Source organism: Cuculus canorus, chromosome 7 (assembly GCF_017976375.1).
Source record: "Cuculus canorus isolate bCucCan1 chromosome 7, bCucCan1.pri, whole genome shotgun sequence".
In the NCBI taxonomy this organism is placed as follows: Eukaryota; Metazoa; Chordata; class Aves; order Cuculiformes; family Cuculidae; genus Cuculus; species Cuculus canorus.
The window spans coordinates 26,127,155-26,145,754 of NC_071407.1; the positions used below are offsets into that span (position 1 = coordinate 26,127,155).

General features: G+C 40.9%; 1 protein-coding gene across 2 annotated transcripts in view; it reads left to right on the forward strand.

Annotated features, from left to right (window-relative positions):
* TSPAN14 (tetraspanin 14) overlaps positions 1-18,600 on the forward strand; it is a 39,525-nt gene that overhangs the window by 10,117 nt on the left and 10,808 nt on the right. Inside the window, exons 2-4 of one of the 2 annotated variants that reach the window (XM_054071494.1) lie at positions 5,522-5,619; positions 13,482-13,532; positions 18,238-18,384. In XM_054071494.1, coding sequence (XP_053927469.1) covers positions 5,539-5,619; positions 13,482-13,532; positions 18,238-18,384 — 279 coding nt within the window. In that variant the 5' untranslated portion in view covers positions 5,522-5,538. The remainder of the gene's footprint in view (positions 1-5,521; positions 5,620-13,481; positions 13,533-18,237; positions 18,385-18,600) is intronic. The other variant, XM_054071495.1, reaches the window with a different exon arrangement.

Below are 18,600 nucleotides of genomic sequence, written 5' to 3' on the forward strand. Positions count from 1 at the left end.
AACCTGAGGGCAGTGGAACAGAAGTAGCAAAAACCTAGTGAAATTCAATGAATAGCTGAATAAAGTTGTACCTCTGCAGGGTATCAATAACTAAAAATATTTGCATTTTGAATTTACATAGTCAGTTCTTGCATTTGACAGTGCCATTGCTGTTCATCTTGGCTTGTTTGCTTACATGAACATACAGAGGGTTTGGAGCTGCTTTTGTTTTGTGGGTTATTTTTAACATTACTGGTAGCTTTTGTAGCTGGGTGGGCTTAAAGACTTGAACATGTGAAAGCAAGGCCAGCTTACTATATCTTTTAGTAGCTTGTGTGTGCAGTGTAGGAACTTCTATGCCCAAGGATTGATGATGTCAGTCAAGTGGACAGTTCGGAGGACGTTAAAATGTTATGCATCTTGGTGCCCATATAGGTGATTTTTCATAGTTTAAGGTGTCTGCATTCTGACTGTTAGTCTTAAGTTCAGAGTACTCTTACGTGGTATCTCAGATGGAAGTTTTCCACGTAAAAGCAGTGGCTTGGCCAGAAACCCATTCATAACTTTAGTATGAGTTGTTCACAGGGTGTGAGTGGAGCTCTTCTGAATTGCTGCTTCTGTACTTTGGGTTTGGGAGTGCTGGTTTATAGTTTTCCTAAGATGCAGTTTGTGCTGTAGTAAATAAAGCTTGGTCACTGAAACCTGAAACAATCCCCTGTGCAGGGGATTTGATCTGCTCTGGGAGATTGTTTTGTAGAGTTTGTGTTGGAACAGCTTGTGCTTGAAATAGTATTAAAATGCTTTAAGGACCATAGCACACAACAAAAATTAAAGACCCAGAAGAATGCTATCTTGAGAAATCTGTCTGACTTTTGTCATGTTTTCCATTGTGTTCTTAGTACCTTCTGAAAATGGAGTAACTAAGAAAATCTCTGAATTATCCCTAGTTGGGGATATGTCTTTCTTTCAACTTCAGAAACCCCTCTATTGATTGAGTACTTGCACAGAATATGACAGTGTCTTGAATGAATAATAGAATCGTAGAATGGTTTGGGTTAGAAGGGACCTTAAATCCCATCCAGTTCCAACCCCCCACCATGGGCAGAAATACCTTACACTGGATCGGGTTGCACAAAGCCCCATCCCACCTGGCCTTGAGCACCTCCAGGGATGGGGCACCCACAGCTTCCCTGGGCAACCTATGCCATTGCCTCACCCCTCTCACTGTGAAAAATTAATTCCTAATGTTTAATCCACATCTTCCCCCTTACAATTTAGACCTATCCGTACATGTCCTTGTGGAAAAATCCTTCCCAAACTTTTTTATAGGCCACCCTTCAGTTACTGGAAGGAGGATGAACTGATGCTACTTGATATAGAGTTGGTGTTGATGGAGTAATGGAAATGAGTAGTCCTATTAAAAAAAAGGCAAAACGCCAAAGTACATATCTTGCTGTATTTTAAAAATTATTCTTGCTGGTCAGTCCATCCTTCTTTTGGAAGAGAAGAGTGGCATTGGAAGATAAGAGTGGGTGTAGAAATGCTTTGGAAATGGCAGTGCCCTCTTGATGAACAGCTACTTAGTTTTTTTTCGCCTCACTAAAGCTGTAAACACCAAGACAAAATTATATATTTTACTGAAGCAGCAGTGCTGTGTTTAATTCTTTAGAAATTCCTGTTGCCATGAGTGGGTGGTCACGGTCAGCTGGACATAAATGTGACTCGCTTTGTCTGAAGCACAGTGGAGAGAGTTACCAGTCTGTGCTGCCCACATGCTGCTTTAATCTTTCAAATGTTTTGTAGTGTTGCCTAACCATAGTTGTGTAGCCTGTGACGTAAATGAAACACTGATTCCTGGACTGGTAACAGATGCCTCCTGTGTTGGGAAACATGACTGCTTTTAGTGTAAACTTGGGGAAGGTAGCTGTGTGGGGGTTGTTTGGTTTACTTGTAGGGTTAGAGGAAAAACTCAGGTAGACCTATGTTTGAGATTTGTCAGGATATCTTTCCCACCCAGGCAGTGATTATACTGTGCCATGTGGTGGTTGTTCTGTAAGGAAGAACCCAAAGACTCCTGATGAGGATATGCAAAGAGTCAAATCTGCCCCTTAGTATAGGCAGATGTTTCAGAAAATAATGTCTGTCTGGGGAGCCTTGTGCTGTGTTAGGACAGCTTCTTGCGGCAGGGACCCAGTACTGGTGCTCTGGGCTCTCCTGTTGCATCAGAGCATTAAAAAAAAAAAAGGCAGTGTAGAAAGAATTATTTTGCTTTTTCATTCTGTGAAAATACAGTGATTAGTATTGACTGGGGTATCTTGCCAGCTGTATGGGGAAATGGGGAGAAAAGTCTTACAAGCTGGTGGTCAAAAGGTTGAAATAGTTGGCGAATGGTACTTATCGATAAGGTTACCTTTCATGCTCGTATTTCTGTGAATAGTTGGAAGTCCTAATGCCAGGAAAGGCAACCAAACAAAAAGTAAGACTTCAGACTGTATTTTAGGTCCTGATATGATGTGCTTGCTTTTATTCCTCACATTATATTTTAAGCCTCTTCATCTAGTACAACCCTGTGTTTATGGAATTTAATGATGTGCTAGCTAAATGCCACCTGCTGCTTCCTCTTTTGTAGTGCTAGCAGCAGCAAAACCAATGTCTGTTAGTAGTAGTAATGTGCATTTGTAGTTGCCACTCCTGTTTTTTTTTTGCCAGGGTTCTAATTTTCACAGGGGGGGGAGACAGATGGTGATGGAGGCTTCGGTGTGCCTACATCCGGAGAACGTTTGTGCTGGCAGCCAAAGTACATTGCTGTAATGCAGACTTACACTGGTGCAAGTGGAGTCTTGGTGGGGTTCTGCTCTTGTCTCCTAGTGTCCGCTCTTTTTGCCCCTCTTCCCTAGACCCCTTAGACTTGCTGACTTGGACAAGTGTTTGACTATTGATTGTTGAAATATAAATTGCCATTTGGAGCTGAAGACTGAAATGAACTAATTGGGAAAACCAAGTCTCTGTTCCTTCTCTTGTATACTCTCAGCTGCAGGCTTAGAAAAGCATGTCAGGATAGTGGTGTTTGCACAAGTTTAACTTCATTACGTCTCGTAATAGCAAGATAGCTGTGAAGCTGGATGGGTTGAAAAGGTCAGTAACGAAAGCCGAACCAGGGTGTGAAGAAGCAAAAGTGTATGCATCTTAGGAATGTGTGTTGCAAAAGCCAGCTTATGTATATGACTGAGTCACGGTTAGGGAAGTCCTTCCTAGTCACGGTCTCTACTGCCATAAAATACAATTTTCTTTGTAATTTAACAAAGGGTTTTTTTTTGTTGTTGTAAATGAAATGTGAGTTTAGAGCCTAATTATGAGGTGAGGTTTTTGAAGGAAAAAACTTTTTCAGTGTTAAAGCTGTATGGGAAGCAGGATCTGAACTGTGGAAATACCAAGCTCAAGTGTTAATAGTGAATGTTCACACTTCCAAGCTTGAGAAATGTTGAGGGTATTGTTTCTGCGAGAATGCACCGTATATGCTTTAATCATTTTCCAGACTCTGCCATTTCTCTGAAGCCAGCTAAGTAGTTAATTCTATGTTTTCAGTCCCTTTACTGGGGCTACTGAGGAGGAAATGTTGTAGTTCTCAGTCTTACACTGTCTTACGTGGAATGAAGAGGCTGCTATGTCTGTCCAGATGTGCTAATCTGAAGTAATCTGTAGGTAATGGGTCTTAGGCAACCTGCATAGGTACCATATGTGTGAAGGCTACTTAGGTGATGTCTGGCTTTGTTATATACAAATTAATCTATTTCATGGCAAGTGGATCAATATGAATTGTGTAATACCTACCAGCTTTCAGTAGGATCTGAAAGTTTCTCCTATGCGTATCCAGGCCACCTTCACTTGAACAAAATCAGAAATTTACTGTACACAAGTTATAGAATCATAGAATGATTTGGATTGGAAGCCATTCTCCCTTGTCCTGTCTTGCAGTCTCACTTAGGTGTGCCAAGTCACATGATTTTCCAGTTGTTTTTTCCATAACTACTTAAAACTATGGTCTCTGCATTAGTGAATATTACTTCCATTTGGTTGGGCAACAAAGACACTTCTTGGCTGGGTTTGAAGAGGATTGGGGGATGTGACTGGGCCAAGGAGAGACTCTGCTTCTAGGTAGAAGAAAAGCCTACTGTTGAGACCTCTGGAAAGAAAATTGGTCTGTTTGGCATCTCTGTCCATAGTCTTTCAGGCTGGAGATGTCTGTTATGAGTCCTTGATGTGTGTGTGGTTTTAGCCTCGAGGGGAAAATAAAGCAAGGTTTGAAATAATTGTCGGATTTTAAAAAATAAGCTTCTCTAAGACACTGAGGGTAAGACTGCATAGTTGTCCTGGAAAATAATTGGTTTTTAACATAAAAGCTAAGGCAAGCTATTTATTGTATTAAATAGGAGTCTCAAAGCTGGTGTGTATTTGGTTCTGTTCCTTCTTTTAGTAGAATTTGTGGGTTTTTTTATGCCCAGGTGCTTTGTGCCATGGTGCTTGGTTTCAGACTTTGGGTAGGTTTGGTTTTTGTGTGCTTGCCTGTAGATGTCCAAGTCAGTGTAGTTAGTAGTCCTTCAGGTCTTTTTCTTAGTTATCAGGTGTTTGAAAATGGTCTGTGCTTGCTTCCCTGCTGCAAGCCTTTCACAGACATCTTATCGGAAAAAAACATTTATCTCAAGTGAGTGGAGGGTTGAAATGTGGATCTGCTGCTTATCTGTTGTGGGCAGCACTTGTGCAGTTCTCCAGAATGTAAGTGCTGTGTGAGTGCTTTGTCTTCCTTGCTCCAGCTCTTGATTTAACAGCTTCTCCTTTGTTTTTCTTCCCTATGCGTGGCATTTCTGCAGAGGTGGTTTAGTTATGATACTCTGAAAAGCTGTAGCTCTCTGAAATATTTGAGCAACAGTTGCAGTTGAAACTCATTGCTTCTGTATGTAAGGAAGCAAGAAAACAGAATTATGCAGGGCAGATCAGCAGTTCGATGGTGGGGCTTTTCTTCTTAAGAATAAAACCTCTTACAGGGTACTGATTTAGTAAAGAAACACTAAAGCATGGAAAAAGAGTACAATTGATCTACTATATTTATCAGGCTGTAGGCATTGAGGTTTTCCAGGTAACCACTTCTAATATCTTGCTGGCTGGGTTGTTGGATGTGCAGTCCACAGGGTGTGTGTTTAGACTCTTACATAAGTCCAATCAGCCATCTGTGTAACTAATATGGTTTTGAAGGACTGAAAAAGTACATGATTGTCAAGTTGCTGATGCATATCTTCCTAGGCTATCTGTATGGTTAGTTTCCTTTTCGGTTGTCCCTCCCTGTTGCCACATAAGGGTGCCTAAAGAAGATAGAATTATTAAGCAACAAAAACAGAGTTCAAGGTCAGCAGAAGTTTTGAGCTGACTTTGAACATACCTATGAATAGCATCTCTTTCTCAACAGAGCAAGAGATCTGGAGAAAATCCTGTATTCTTAAAATCTTTCACTACCTGATTCTTCTCATCCTTTCTCTTATTTGTGCAGACGCTGTGCTATAGAAGATGCACTATTACCGATATTCTAATGTAGAAGTCAGCTGTTGGTACAAATACCTGCTCTTCAGCTACAACATTGTCTTCTGGGTGAGTACAAAAATATAGAGGCTGCAATAGGTAGTTCATAAGTGTAAAACCTCAGTTTTATGAACTTGCTGCACATTTCTTCAAGAGAACAGGCTGAAATACTTGCCTGGAAGCATGAAGCTGATACATGGTTTGTTCTGGATGTTTTGGAACTGAAGAAGCCTATCCCATGTGAGAGTTCTATTATTACTGAAAACGATGATAAGGATTCCTCACACTCTATCCCTTCATTGCGCCTTGTTCCTATCTCACCTTTTGATTAAAGATAAAGGAGTGAAGCAGATGAAACTGGCTTTTTTCTTTTTTGATGGAGAAAGGAAAGAGCTGCTTAAAGGATTTGTCAAAAGAAAATACTACAGTCTCTGCTGTTGCTGACAAGGCTGCTGTATTTTGAATGATGGAGGTCATTTAATGTTGGTTGTTTGGGTAAAGGTTAAAGCTACCTTTAAATGCATTTTGGGATGTTAAGTTGCTTTTATAAGTTAAGTCTGTTCTAACATCTCACAGAACCATTTGAGTTGGAAAAGACCTTTAAGATGGTAGTGTTAGGCTTACGACTGGACTCCAAGTCCACCACTAAACCTTCTTTTAGATCATCTTTGATCTCTGTGTGGGTGCTGTAGCTGTAAATACACAATGCAGAAGAGAAGAAAGGAACTGCTCCAGAGATGTGTCAACAGCTGGCATTACAACATGGTTAGGATCTTAAAGGTCATGCTCTGTGGACAGCAAAATGGGTACTGTCTTGAAATACTAGGGACTAGCCTGCCTGTACTGCTTGTGTAGACTTGTGAATATGAAAAGGGTACAAAAACAAGTGTGTGGTTTTAGATGTGTCATAATCAAGATGACTGAAGCACCTGACTACTTCGGGAGAGAAGGCGATTCAAAGATTAGTGCAGAACGTTACATTAGAAATAGTTCGTGTCTGTAAGAGGGAGGTGAAGATAAGGATGCAGTTCAGATGAAATTGATAACACTTTTCAGAAGCTGCAGATCAAGTGATGGGAGCTCACACCTCAGGTCATGGAAACTGCGGTCACACAAAGGCATGGTTACTCATGGGGTAGTGCAGTGTCATGCCTGGTGCTAGCAGCTTGGATTATTGTTCTGATTCAGAGTTGAAATATGTCTTAGTATGGATAGTCCCTTCTGAAGTTTAGATTTTTTCAAAGGTAAGAATGGAAGTGCAGTATGTAGTTGAAGTAATTTGTTTGAGTTAGGAGTAAAAGTTGATTTCTTTTCACGTTGACTTGTCTGAGATCAGTAGATGTGCTAGAGAAGACTTAATACTGTTTTACTGCGATTACTTAAACTGTCAGTTTTTTCCTACTGAAAATGTAAGACACACAGTTATTGCTCAACTCTTGTGTTTAACTTCAGTCAAAAGAGGAGTTTAGTGTATGGACATGAATTGCAGGCTGCAGAATCTTGTTCATTCTTGTCAATAGGGACTTGATATTTTGCTTGATTAACACTCAAACTTTTGGTAGGCTGCTTTGGCAGTATTTAAGGTAGAAAATAAGGGTTTTTTTGAAAGCTGCACGTATGATGGACAAAACTCTATTAATTTAGAATCATAGAGTCAAGGTTTAATGGAAATTCAGGAGATCTGGCCCAATTTTCTGTTGAAAGCGAGACCCATAGGTCAGAAAACTGAAACCACTACTGAAAGAGAAGAGCTGGGAGTCTTCTGAGCTTTTTAATCATTTTTCTGATGTCTTTGGCCTAATAAGAATGTAGGAAGGCTGAGTGGTACTGAGACTGCAGTGTCTGGCTGTTGCTCTTGAAAACCACGGATCTCTGCTTACTGTCACAACCTCTTGTTTACTAGTGCGATGTTTTAATGTGATGCTGCAGCATTAAGCCACAGGGGAGTTGATTCTTGTGTGCATAAAAGGGCAGAAAAGATGCATGAGGCCTGTGTAGAAACTTTTTTCCAGTAGGGAATGTTGCCATACTGCAAATGTTTTCAGGGGTGATTTTTTTTTTTTTTTTTTTTTTTTTTTTTGCCCCAAGCAGTTGAGAATTCTTATCATGGCCGAGGTGTTAAAAAGTGTGCTCAAAGGTTACCAGCTCGTAGTTAGTTGTTATTCTATATAGTGCAGCTCCTCTGTACCTGTAGTGGAGTGTGGTGCAGGAATATCCTCAGGCTGTTATGGTGTTCAGAGGAATCGCTTTGTAACTGAGTGGATACTCTTCAGCAGATAGTGTGGGGAACATGCAAGATGCTGCCAGACTCTCTTGTTCTTGAATGTATTTGTGCTGTTTTAGACCTCTGCATTCTTTCTAGTGAGTATGCCGTGGAGTCTGTTACTGGTTTTGATGGGTAAATGACTTTTAAAATCTGCATTTTTTTGTTTTACTGGGAAGACTGTCAAGAATTTGCCTCTGCTTTTTTACTGAAATTAATTTTCTCTTATTTTCTTTTTTCCCCTGGACAGTCATTATATTACACTTCCTCAAATTTTTTTTTGTACTGTATTCTCTTGAAATTAGTGAAGAAGATCTAAGGAGTTATATTTCCCTTAAGGAATCATTTCTAGTGAAGACATTGCAGCTTGTGTTTCAGTTGATCTGTTGGCTGGAGGAATGGGTTTTCTGAATAGGTACTGGTAGTGTTGGTAGCTTGTTCAATGGTCTGAGGCTTCTGCTGAGGAGTTATTGTCAGGCTGACCTAGTAAATGATGCCTAACTACAGCTCTTTGATAAAAGTTCGGCACCTTTAGTTGCGGAACAAGCTATGTAAATGTTACGTGGGAGGGTAGACGCTCCTATGCATGAATCACTTAGGTGACACAGTGATTCAGAAGCCTGAGACATCCTGCTGGCTGGGATGGCTACTCAGACAGTCTCTTTACTTGGACAAATCAATTGTGTGTAGATCCAAATACACTTTTTTGTATACCTTAAAAGAACTGAAAGACTACAAAATCAGAAGGGAAATGTAAACATGACTCAAAGCAGTATTTAAAGGAGGGAGTGTTAGTCTTGATTCACTGTTCCTGGCCTGCAGGACTGGTGCATGTGGAAGCTTGTTTTGTGTGCGTTTGGGTATGAGGATGTTATTTAGATAAGTGTACAGGCAGCCTTTTGCCCACTTAGGCTGTTACTGGAGGTATGATGGTAGCTCACCTGTGTCACAACTCATGAGACAGTTTATTCACAAACTGGGTAATTTGCATATAGAGAGCCTGTGTTTTTCATGTCACACTTACTGAGGATGCTGTTGACTTTCCTGTTGTAGCTCTAAAGATAATATCAGTGATTGTGTAAGCTTTAAAGTAGAAGTATATAGTGACTTAGTGGTTTACAGAATATTTAAACTTTTTAGTGGGTCGTTACTTTTCTTTACTTTGTCATATTTTAAATAGGGTTCATATAGATTAGGATAGAACAAGATATTGAACTCAGGACAAAGATGACTATTTTAATAATGGCAAGCTGATGGTTTAATCAGCCTGCGGACATGTGGAAGTCCTCATTCTTTGGAAGGGTGGTGTGATTTCAGATGGGCAACTTGTCAGTAGAATGTTCAGTTCTGCTGGCTTCAAGTTAGTTGAATATGTCTGGCTTGCAAAACCACTTCTGTTCTTTGTGCTTGGCTTTCCCTTGTAAGAAAGAGCGGAAGCCATAAAGAGGCTCTGTCTTCCTAGGCACGATTTTAATGTAGGATTACTTTATTTTCATCTTGCTTTTAGAGCATGCTAATAGGATTTAACTTCTCCAGGTACACTTACGAGTACTGGTGAGGCAGTATTGCAACCATTAAGGCAGCCCTGTGGGGAGTGCTCAGAAGTTTATGCGAAATTACCCTATTATAGTAAGGCTGGACCTCCTTTGGAATTTTAAAGCTTCCCCCCCTGCCGAATAGCTTCATTTCTTGCATTAAAATTAAAAACCTGCAGCAGTACAAGGTGAGTAGCTTAGTATTGGCACCATGGTGTTCTGAGACATTTTGCAATTGAGTGAGTCCTCCTGTGAAAGCCTCAGTGGAGAGAGGAGGCAAAGGGTGGACAGTGCAGGGGTGCCTCGTCTTGTGGTGCACCACTGCTTGGTGCCTTCCAGCCTGCACTTGGGAGGGCTAAGGGAATAAAAAGATGTGCCTCAATCTCTGGTGCTTGCTGCTTTGTCTTCAGCTGAAGGATTTTTTTGGAGGTAGGACAAGAATTGCACCTTGGCCAGGACAGGGCTATTTCAGTGAAGGTTCCTGTATGTGTGCTCTGCCAAAGCCTTTTAGGTCGCATGTGAGCTCACTGTCTCTCAGGTGAATTGAGAGGGGAGGGTAAAATAACTTTTAGCTGCTGTTGACCTAATTAATCTTCCAGTGCTCCACAGCTGGTTTTGCCCTGTGCTTGATGATGGCAAAAGTTCTCTTAAGCTCTAGAATAGAATTCTGAACCTTGTATCTGAAAAGTAAGAGAAGACTCATGCTAGCTTAAGACTTTCTTGGCTTTTGCAGTGTATGTTGTTTTTCAAGAACATCTAAAATTGCTGTGCTACGTCAGGAAGAGGTAGGAATCCACCACCAGGTGGTTTCCTGACCCTGAGAGGAAAAGTCTGGGAAGAGTCAAGGACAGGAAGGAAGGAAGGACTGCAGGCTGCTGATTGCTCAAGTGTGGGTGGAGCAACAGTGTAAAATAGGGTTGTCTGGGGTGGTGGAAAAAGTGTTCTCTGTTAGGAGTAACATTTTTCGCTTACAAAAATCAAGTGCAATAGGAATGCATTCCTGTGGCTTCAAATCAGACCTTGAGGAAAGCTGACTAAAAACCAGTTCATGTGCAAGGGTTGTCTTGCAAGAATTATGTTTAGCTGCAACCTAGATTTTAAAAACAAATCAGATGTGTTTTCTCAGTGGGGTGATTCTAATAGATTATTCAGAGGAATTCAAAGTATGGTTGGGAATGGATAACAGTTAAGCTAAGTGTTCTTGTGCACAGTGTCTCTGAGTTGGCGTCAGCGTTGTGCATCTCTTGAGCAGAGCTTATGGTTCAATACAACATGTTAATAAAGTGGATTTTCAGTTCTAATGCAGGAAATGACCAAATGCTGGTTACTTGTTTTAGTTTCCTGTACAAAGGGGTGCAGTTGAGCTGCTTTGTGTGCTTCCATCTAACCTTTCATGCAGTGTATGGCTTTGTTGATTCTACGGCATGGGAGGGAGTTGAGTAGTCCAGTTTGTTCTTGCTCACACATAATCCAGATTTCCTGTGATAATAGAATTTCAAAATGCCTCCCTTTTGAAATAGCAGGTTTGCTCACTCTCACCCAGGGAACACTTCTGGTTGGCATTGCTGCTTGTCAGCTGCCCATTATCCTATCAGGTAGTGAGCTGATGAAGGTTAAAACTCTTTAGTTCAGGCTGGATCAGTTCCTGATCAGCCTCACAGCAGTAGCTTGAATGCTTCTGTGCAGAAGTGGTAAAGAGAGGGTGTTTTCTTGATGGTAGTACTCCATAGAACTCTGTATTGGCTATCTCAATCATTATAGAATCATAGAATGGTTTGGGTTGGAGGGGACCTTAAAGATCATCCATTTCCAATCCCTCTGCCATAGACAGAGACACCTCCCAATAAGACCAGGCTGCTCAGACTTTGCTTCTGATGTAGTTTTATCACCATGGTGTGTTTTACAGTAGTTTTTGTTGAGATACTTAAATACCATCTGCAAGATACTTCAAAAGCAAAGCAATCTCATTTGGTTAAATAACTACCATTTTATTTCTTTGTAAATTGGTTGTCTTCATAATTGTGCCTGTGAATGTAGTGCCTGATGTTTTTTTTTTCTTCTGCAAGTACATCATACTTCACTCTTTTTTGCTAAAGAAGCCTAATAAACATGGTTTGGCTGCTTGTGGTGGGAATTGCAAATCGCTTGTGTCTTAGCTGAATTAAGTTTTAGATTTATCCTTGTTATTTTTATGAGACTAAGTTTGTTTTTCTACTGATTAGGTCTATTTTACTTGTAGGGAGTTTGCGTAGGTGCTTGTGGAGATAACTTTGCTAAAAGAGTGTACCTTTGTGAAACTGAATGCTGTAGAAACATGAGATAAATGTTTGAGTTCAGAACTGATAATGAGACATGCTAGTGAAAAATGGGCTTAATCAATAACCTATTACGAGTTAATTAAAGATGGTAATTACAGTGAAAGGCAGCCAGTCTAAAGAGGGCACTCTGCATGTTCAAAAGCGTGGGATTAGTGTTACTGTCATATTAGTTTCTATACAGTTTGGAAGAAGATGCCTTACCAATTCTTTTTTCCTCTTTTCTTTAGAAATAATTCCCAAAGATCCAGCTGTCTGTAATTTACAGTGATTATTGCAAATTATACCAGCTGCCTTCACCTGTCTCACAGCATTCCTGGAGCATTTGGAAAGAGAAAGGGGAAGGAAGCATCAATGACATGCACTGTAACTTAATGGCATACAAGTTTGATTAATGATTTTTTCCTTAGCTTTGTTGCTTCATCTGAAAATTACTGCATTAATATTTCAGAGTAATCCAGGATAATATTCTGTTTATATCCATAAGGGTTTTAGTACTATTTTTAAGGTTGTGCTTCAATCCAAATAATCACTTTAAGTGTACTCAGATTATTCAAAGTCTCAGATGAGCAGTCATTGTACAGTTGCTTAATAAGGAACACGTAGAGATTTAGCTTCTTTAGTACTGCTTTGCCCAATTGCAACTCTTTCCATATATTACCAGTGGATTTGGTTGATTTAGTCTGTGGGCTTAAACCCTAGAATAAGGAACACTTTATGCCTAGACAGAACGTTTTGTGAGTAATTTTTGCAGCCCTGTTTTATCTGACTCTCCCCAGCAGAGTAAACCCAGAACCTAAGACTGCCAACTCTACCACTAAACTGTCTCCCTAAGCATCATGTGCTTAGGTAGTTGTAGAGAGTGGTAAGGTCTTCCCTCAGCCTCCTCTACTCCAGACTCAACAACCCCAGTTCCCTTAGCTACTCCTCATTACCCCCTGTGCCCCAGACCCTTCAGCTTTTTTGCCCTTTTCTGGACATGCTCCAACACTTTGTCTTTTAAGGTTACGTGAACATAGCAGGATAGAATGCTGTTCTAAGTAAGGATGGAGAGCTGCCCTCAGCTTGTCGAATTTGAGTATTTTAGTGTGAGTATTGAATTGGATAATGAAGACAAACAGCCAGAGGATGGAGAAGGGTGAAAAGTTGAACAAGGATTTCTCGCTTCATTTAAATGAATACCATGCAGAAATAATTATTATTCAAATGTATGAATTGGTGTAGAGTTTGTATGTTGTCAGTTAGATTTGTTGCTTATTGGAAGTAAGTTGGATGGATTGTTTCTTCTGCTTAGTTCAAAAAGGCTTAAACAAGGTAAAGATGCAGAACACAGGCTGTATGTAGTTAGAGAACAGGCTAATGAGCCTTGACACTGAAGTTATAAAAAGTCAAGCGTGGCTCCTGTCTGAGGGAGGTACTATGAAATGACTAAACAGAGATAAACCTCAAAATGCGTTAAATATTCTGAAATCTTCATTAGTGAGCAAGCAAAAGGTTTGGAGCAAATCATTGGGACGAGGATAACTCCTACTTGCACACTGCTATGTGGAGTTAATAATTTAGTACTGTGTGCTTTTTGAGTCATGAATAATCAAATTGAAATGCATTTTGTAAACTACTTCTAAAAAGTAAGAATGCTGTGGAATAAAATCACTCTAAATCCTTTCTGCAAGAGAGACTCATGGTGAGGAACGTCATGTTCTTGTTGTCTGGGATTACAGATAATAGCTGTTTTACATGAGCACCGGTGCTGCTGGAGAAGTGTTTGAGAGTGTGTTGATTCGTAGATCTAATTCACCTTTTTGCTTTCTCTTTCAGCTAGCGGGAGTGGCCTTCCTTGCAGCTGGTCTGTGGGCATGGAGTGAAAAGGTAAGGGTAGAAATGACTAGTCTTGCTTTGTCTAGTGGTTGCCCTCTCCTGTCCCCTGCCCCAGCAAAACTGCTTTATTCCAGAAGCAGCAAAGGTTAAATGTAGCAGCTGAGGAGGCTTGGCTTATCTGAACTATGTTTAGTTGGAGTTCCATTCTTGGCCCTGATAGGTTTTAAGCTGTGGCCCTTGATGATTAAACAGTTTTTGTAAACTCATAGGAGCAGGGTGATAGGATTTCTTTTTTTTTTTGAAGAGTCTTTATGAACAGGTGATCTTTGGAAAGCTTGTTTGCTAAAATACACTTATCTGTCATCTCTCTTTATTAAAAACAGGTAACATCTGGGAGGACTGCAAAAGATATTTCTTTTTGCATTAAAAATAAATTTTTTTTGAACTGTCTTTCCAGTCTTCAAGCCATCTCTTGTCTTCACTTTACCCTCCTTAGAGTTAAGTATTTGTGTCTCTGTAGAACAGAATTGGGGAATGTGTTCTAGCTGATTAACATCCTTATTTTTGGCAAGAGTTTCTTTCAGGTGAATAACTTTATCAGAGGAAGTCTGTGTGGGCATGTAGCTGCAGTGTTCTGTGCAGGTGGTATAGGTATGGAAATGAATGGTTCACCTGCTTGTTATGAATGTAAAAGCACAGCTTTAATATGACTGCAAGCAGCAGGAAAAAGTGACAAAGACTATCAGACTTACTGATCTGTGTGATAATGGTAGAGGGCAGGTGGTTTCACTGTTCAGTTGTGCTGCTGAGTAGGAATGCCTTAATTACCATTGTAGTGTAACATTTACTTAATCAAAGTGCTTATCTGCAATAGCAGCCCACTTACAGAGAGGTTCTGGGATTCCTCCACTTCTTGGAAGGAAGAGTTTTGTGATTATCTGAATGCCGAGATGTTTATTATCCTTCTCCCCCTCCCTATGTGAGCATACATGTACTTACAACTAGGTTAGTGATATCACTGGGATATAGTAAGCGACCTGTCATAGACTCATAGAATAGTTAGGATTGGAAAGGACCTTAAAGATCATTTAGTTCCACCACCCCTGCCATGAGCAGGGGTGTCCCACTGGATCAGGCTGCCCATGGCCCCATCCAACCAGGCCTTGAACACGTCCAGGGGTGGGGCATACACAACTTCCCTGGGCAACCTGTGCCAGTGTCTCACCACTCTCATGGTGAAGAAATTCTTCCTAATGTCTAGTCTAAATCTGCCCCTCTCCAGTTAATACCCATTCCCCCTCATTCTGTCCCCCTAAGCCTTTATGAATAGTCCCTCTCCAGCTTTCTGTAGCTCCCTTCAGGTACTGGAAGGTTGCTCTAACGTCTCCTCTGAGCTTTCTCTCTCAGCCCAACTCTCTCAGCGTGTTCTCATAGGGAAGGTGCTTCAGCCCTCTGATCATCTTTGTAGCTCTCCTCTGGACCCATTCCAAAAGCTCCATATCCTCCTCATGTTGAAGATTCCAGAAATGGACACAGTGCTCCTGATGAGGTCTCCCAAGAGAGGAATAGAGGGGCAGATTCCCCTCCCTCGCCCTGCTGGCTGCTCCTTTTGATGCAGCCCAGGATATGGTCGGCCTTCTGGGCTGCGAGCGCACATTGCTGGCTCGTGTCAAGCTTCTCATCGACTAGCACCCTCAAGTCCTTCTCTGCAGGGCTGCTCTGAATCACATCATCTTGCATAGTGTACTATCTCCACACACAGATGCATTTGCCTTTTATTTCAATTTTCTTTCCAGCCCTTCAGGGAAGGTGTTAAACTTGTCTTGAATTTGTATTCTCTCATGTTCAAACATTACTTTGTTCCATAAAGAAGCACAGAAGATCTCTGTGTTTGGAAATTACTAACTCATGACTATTTCCCCTTATCAAATGGAATTTATGGTGCACTGAAGTTACTAAAAGGCAAAGATGTCCTCTATGTCTTTATTTCTTAAATTCGGGCTAAACTATTTCTGCTCTCTGTCCTGTCTTGCAAATAAGTGCTTCAAAGCTTTTTCTGTGGTAATGAACATCCGAGTCTCTCATGAAATCTGTACATTGCTTTTCATTTCTTACTCTGTGCTCTGTTGACAGTTTCATAGTACTGCTGTTCTTCAGGCTATGTGGATCTGTCTGTTTACAGATAAACATCTTAGTGAACAGTAGAGAGGAAGCAAGAGAAACATTCCAGAAGTTGTGCTGCAGGAGTAAACCTGAAGATTAACTCCACGTGGTGGAGGAGTTTTGAACATCCTCTCTCTTAGCGCAGCATGAAGTACCTTGGGATCCTTCAGCTTCTCTGTTTTTTCCTGTCTCTTCTTGCTAGGACTGCACTTCAGATTGATTCCTCAGCAGACTTTGTCTGGATATAAATCCTGTGCATCTATCTTGGCTGATAATATATTGAAATGAGAATGCTGTTTTTTGGATAATGTTGGGAGTATTATATGTGAAACTGTGTTCTGCTGTGTCAGGCTGGTATTCTCCAATCTCAACTTAATCTATAGCTAACTGTACGTACTTTTTAATCTGTTAATCTTTGTGTTTGAACACAGAAGTGTGTAAACTGAAGAATCATGCACGTAACCTGTTATAATCAGTGGTAGTATGGGATTGTGACCATTAACATGCAGTTTACAGAACTTCATTATAAGGCACTAACTCCTTGTCACGTGTTCTACAGTTTCCATACTATTGTATCTCAAGACAGTAACTGATTTGGTGTTTGTTAATGGGCTATAGTAGATTTTTTTGTTTAAAGACAGACTGTGTTTGCCCTCTGTTGCCAGCATGCTTCAGCTGAGATGGTTGCATAATGCTAACAGACATTAAAAGAAAGTGGAAAATAAGTTGTGTACAGTTGAACTCGTAGTTCACTGTTTTAAGTGACTGGAAGGAAGATTTAAAGGCTGAGATTTGCTCTGGTTTTTTTTCCACACAGACTTCAGGTATCACAGTTGGTTTCTGTATACCTGTAGGAAATCTCTAGGTACTCTTGTGAAGGGCAGTCTGCTTCAAAAAGCTTTTATTGTCCTGCACACAGCACAGGCAGAAGTATCCTTAGAGAGAAGAGTAAGTGGAATGAGATAGGCACTTGAATTAATTCTCTTGCTTATTTCCGTCCTTCAGGGTTTTTCACTTAATCTTTTGTTTGGCACCCTCCCCCAAACTTCTTTTCTGAAAAGAATGTTTAAATATCAAATTTGAACATGAAGAAACTTTTGTGAATGAGCAACACATCAGGGTGAACAATAGAGCCCAGTTCCAGCCAACTTTTCTTCATAAAATGCTTTGATTAGAGGAAGTTTTCTTCCAAAAGATGCTGCTTGAGCAAACGAGATTGTCTGGAAAAAGAAAAGCTTGAGTTTGGGTGTGGGAAACAGATGACTGGAAATAGTTCAGCATTCTGGTCACACAGTGTTTGTTTTCATAGTATATTGGTTCTACAAAGATGCTGAGTTAGTCCAGATTGTCTTGGTGTGTCTTCCTCGATTGTGGGATCTGAGCCAAGGTTTCAGAGAATCAGAATGGTTTGGATTGAAAGGGATGTTCAGGGATCATCCAGTTCCAACCCCCCTGCCGTGGGCAGGAACACATTACACTGGATCAGGTTGCACAAAGCCCCATCCCACCTGGCCTTGAACACCTCCAGGGATGGGGCAGCCGTGACTTCTCTGGGCAGCCTGTGCTGGTGCTTTACCACCCTCGCAGGAAAACATTTCTTCCCAGTGTCTCATCTAAACCTCCCCTCTTTCAGCTCAAAATCATTTCCCCGTGTCCTATCCTTGCACTCCCTGATCAAGACCCCACCCCCCAGCTCTTCTGTAGCCCCCTTTATGTACTGGAAGCTGCTGCAAGGTCTCCCTGGAGCCTTCTCTTCTCCAGGCTGAACAACCCCAACTGTCTGAGCCTGTCCTCATATGAGAGGTGCCCCAGCTCTCTGAGCATTTTCATGGCCTCCTCTGGACTCGCTCTAAACAGATCCATGTCTCTTTTGTGCTGAGGACTCCCAGAACTGAATGCAGTATCCAGGTGAGGTTTGAGGTGGAAGTCCTGCAATTAACCCAGCAGACCAAGTTAGAATTGTATCTAGTGTGGAAGAGGAGTGTTTAGAGTGTACTTCTGTATTCTTGGAAGATTTTGGAAGAGCGTTTCTAAGGCTGTTCAGCACCAGGAGGGTTATAATTAAAATGTTCAGAGGAAAAATCTGCTTCCCTGAAAATCAAACCAAGATCTTCTTTCCATCCCTTAAAATGTCTCTCCCTTTTTGCCATCTAATCATTAGGCCTGGAAAAGTTCTTGAAGAGATTTTGAAAATGGAGTGCCTTCTGATGTATTTCAAGTTAATATCAAACACTGGTTGTTTTGCTTTGGAACTAAATGATTACTTAGTTATAGTATTGAGCTTGTGGCACCATCTTGTGGAAGGTTGTTTGGCAAATAGGCCTGGAGGAATGCAATCTGAGAAGCTGACTGGGCTGGATTTACTTATTAAAAGGCTTAATAGCTATAACTTGGAATTAATACTTTCTCTGCTAGGGTGAAGATGATTGGTATTTTCTGTAGCCATTTTGCGACAAGATTTTTCTGTGTAGGTCTTGAGAGTTTGCAACCAATTCATTTGAAGTTGCATAGGAGTTGTGGACATCCAGAAGGAATGTTAAATGGAAAATGTGCCTATAGTGGTCTCCTCTTTTTTTTTTATCTTGTTTTTCAGGGTGTGTTGTCTGATCTGACGAAGGTGACTGGTCTTCATGGTCTGGACCCAGTGGTGCTTGTCTTAGTGGTGGGAATTGTGATGTTTACTTTGGGATTTGCTGGTTGTGTAGGAGCACTGAGAGAGAACATCTGCCTTCTGAAGTTTGTAAGTAACATCATTATAGGAGACTGAAAATAATAATGGATGTGGAAGCTGGGAATGATGGGTGAAGAACTAGTAGCCAACTCAGATAACTTTAGAGAGTTTGATTTGTTACAATGTATGTAACAGAGGGACTTCCACAGACTGGAGAAGGGGGCCTCTGAGAACCTTATGAGGTTCAAGAAGGCCAAGTGTAAGGTCCACACCTGGGTTGGGGCA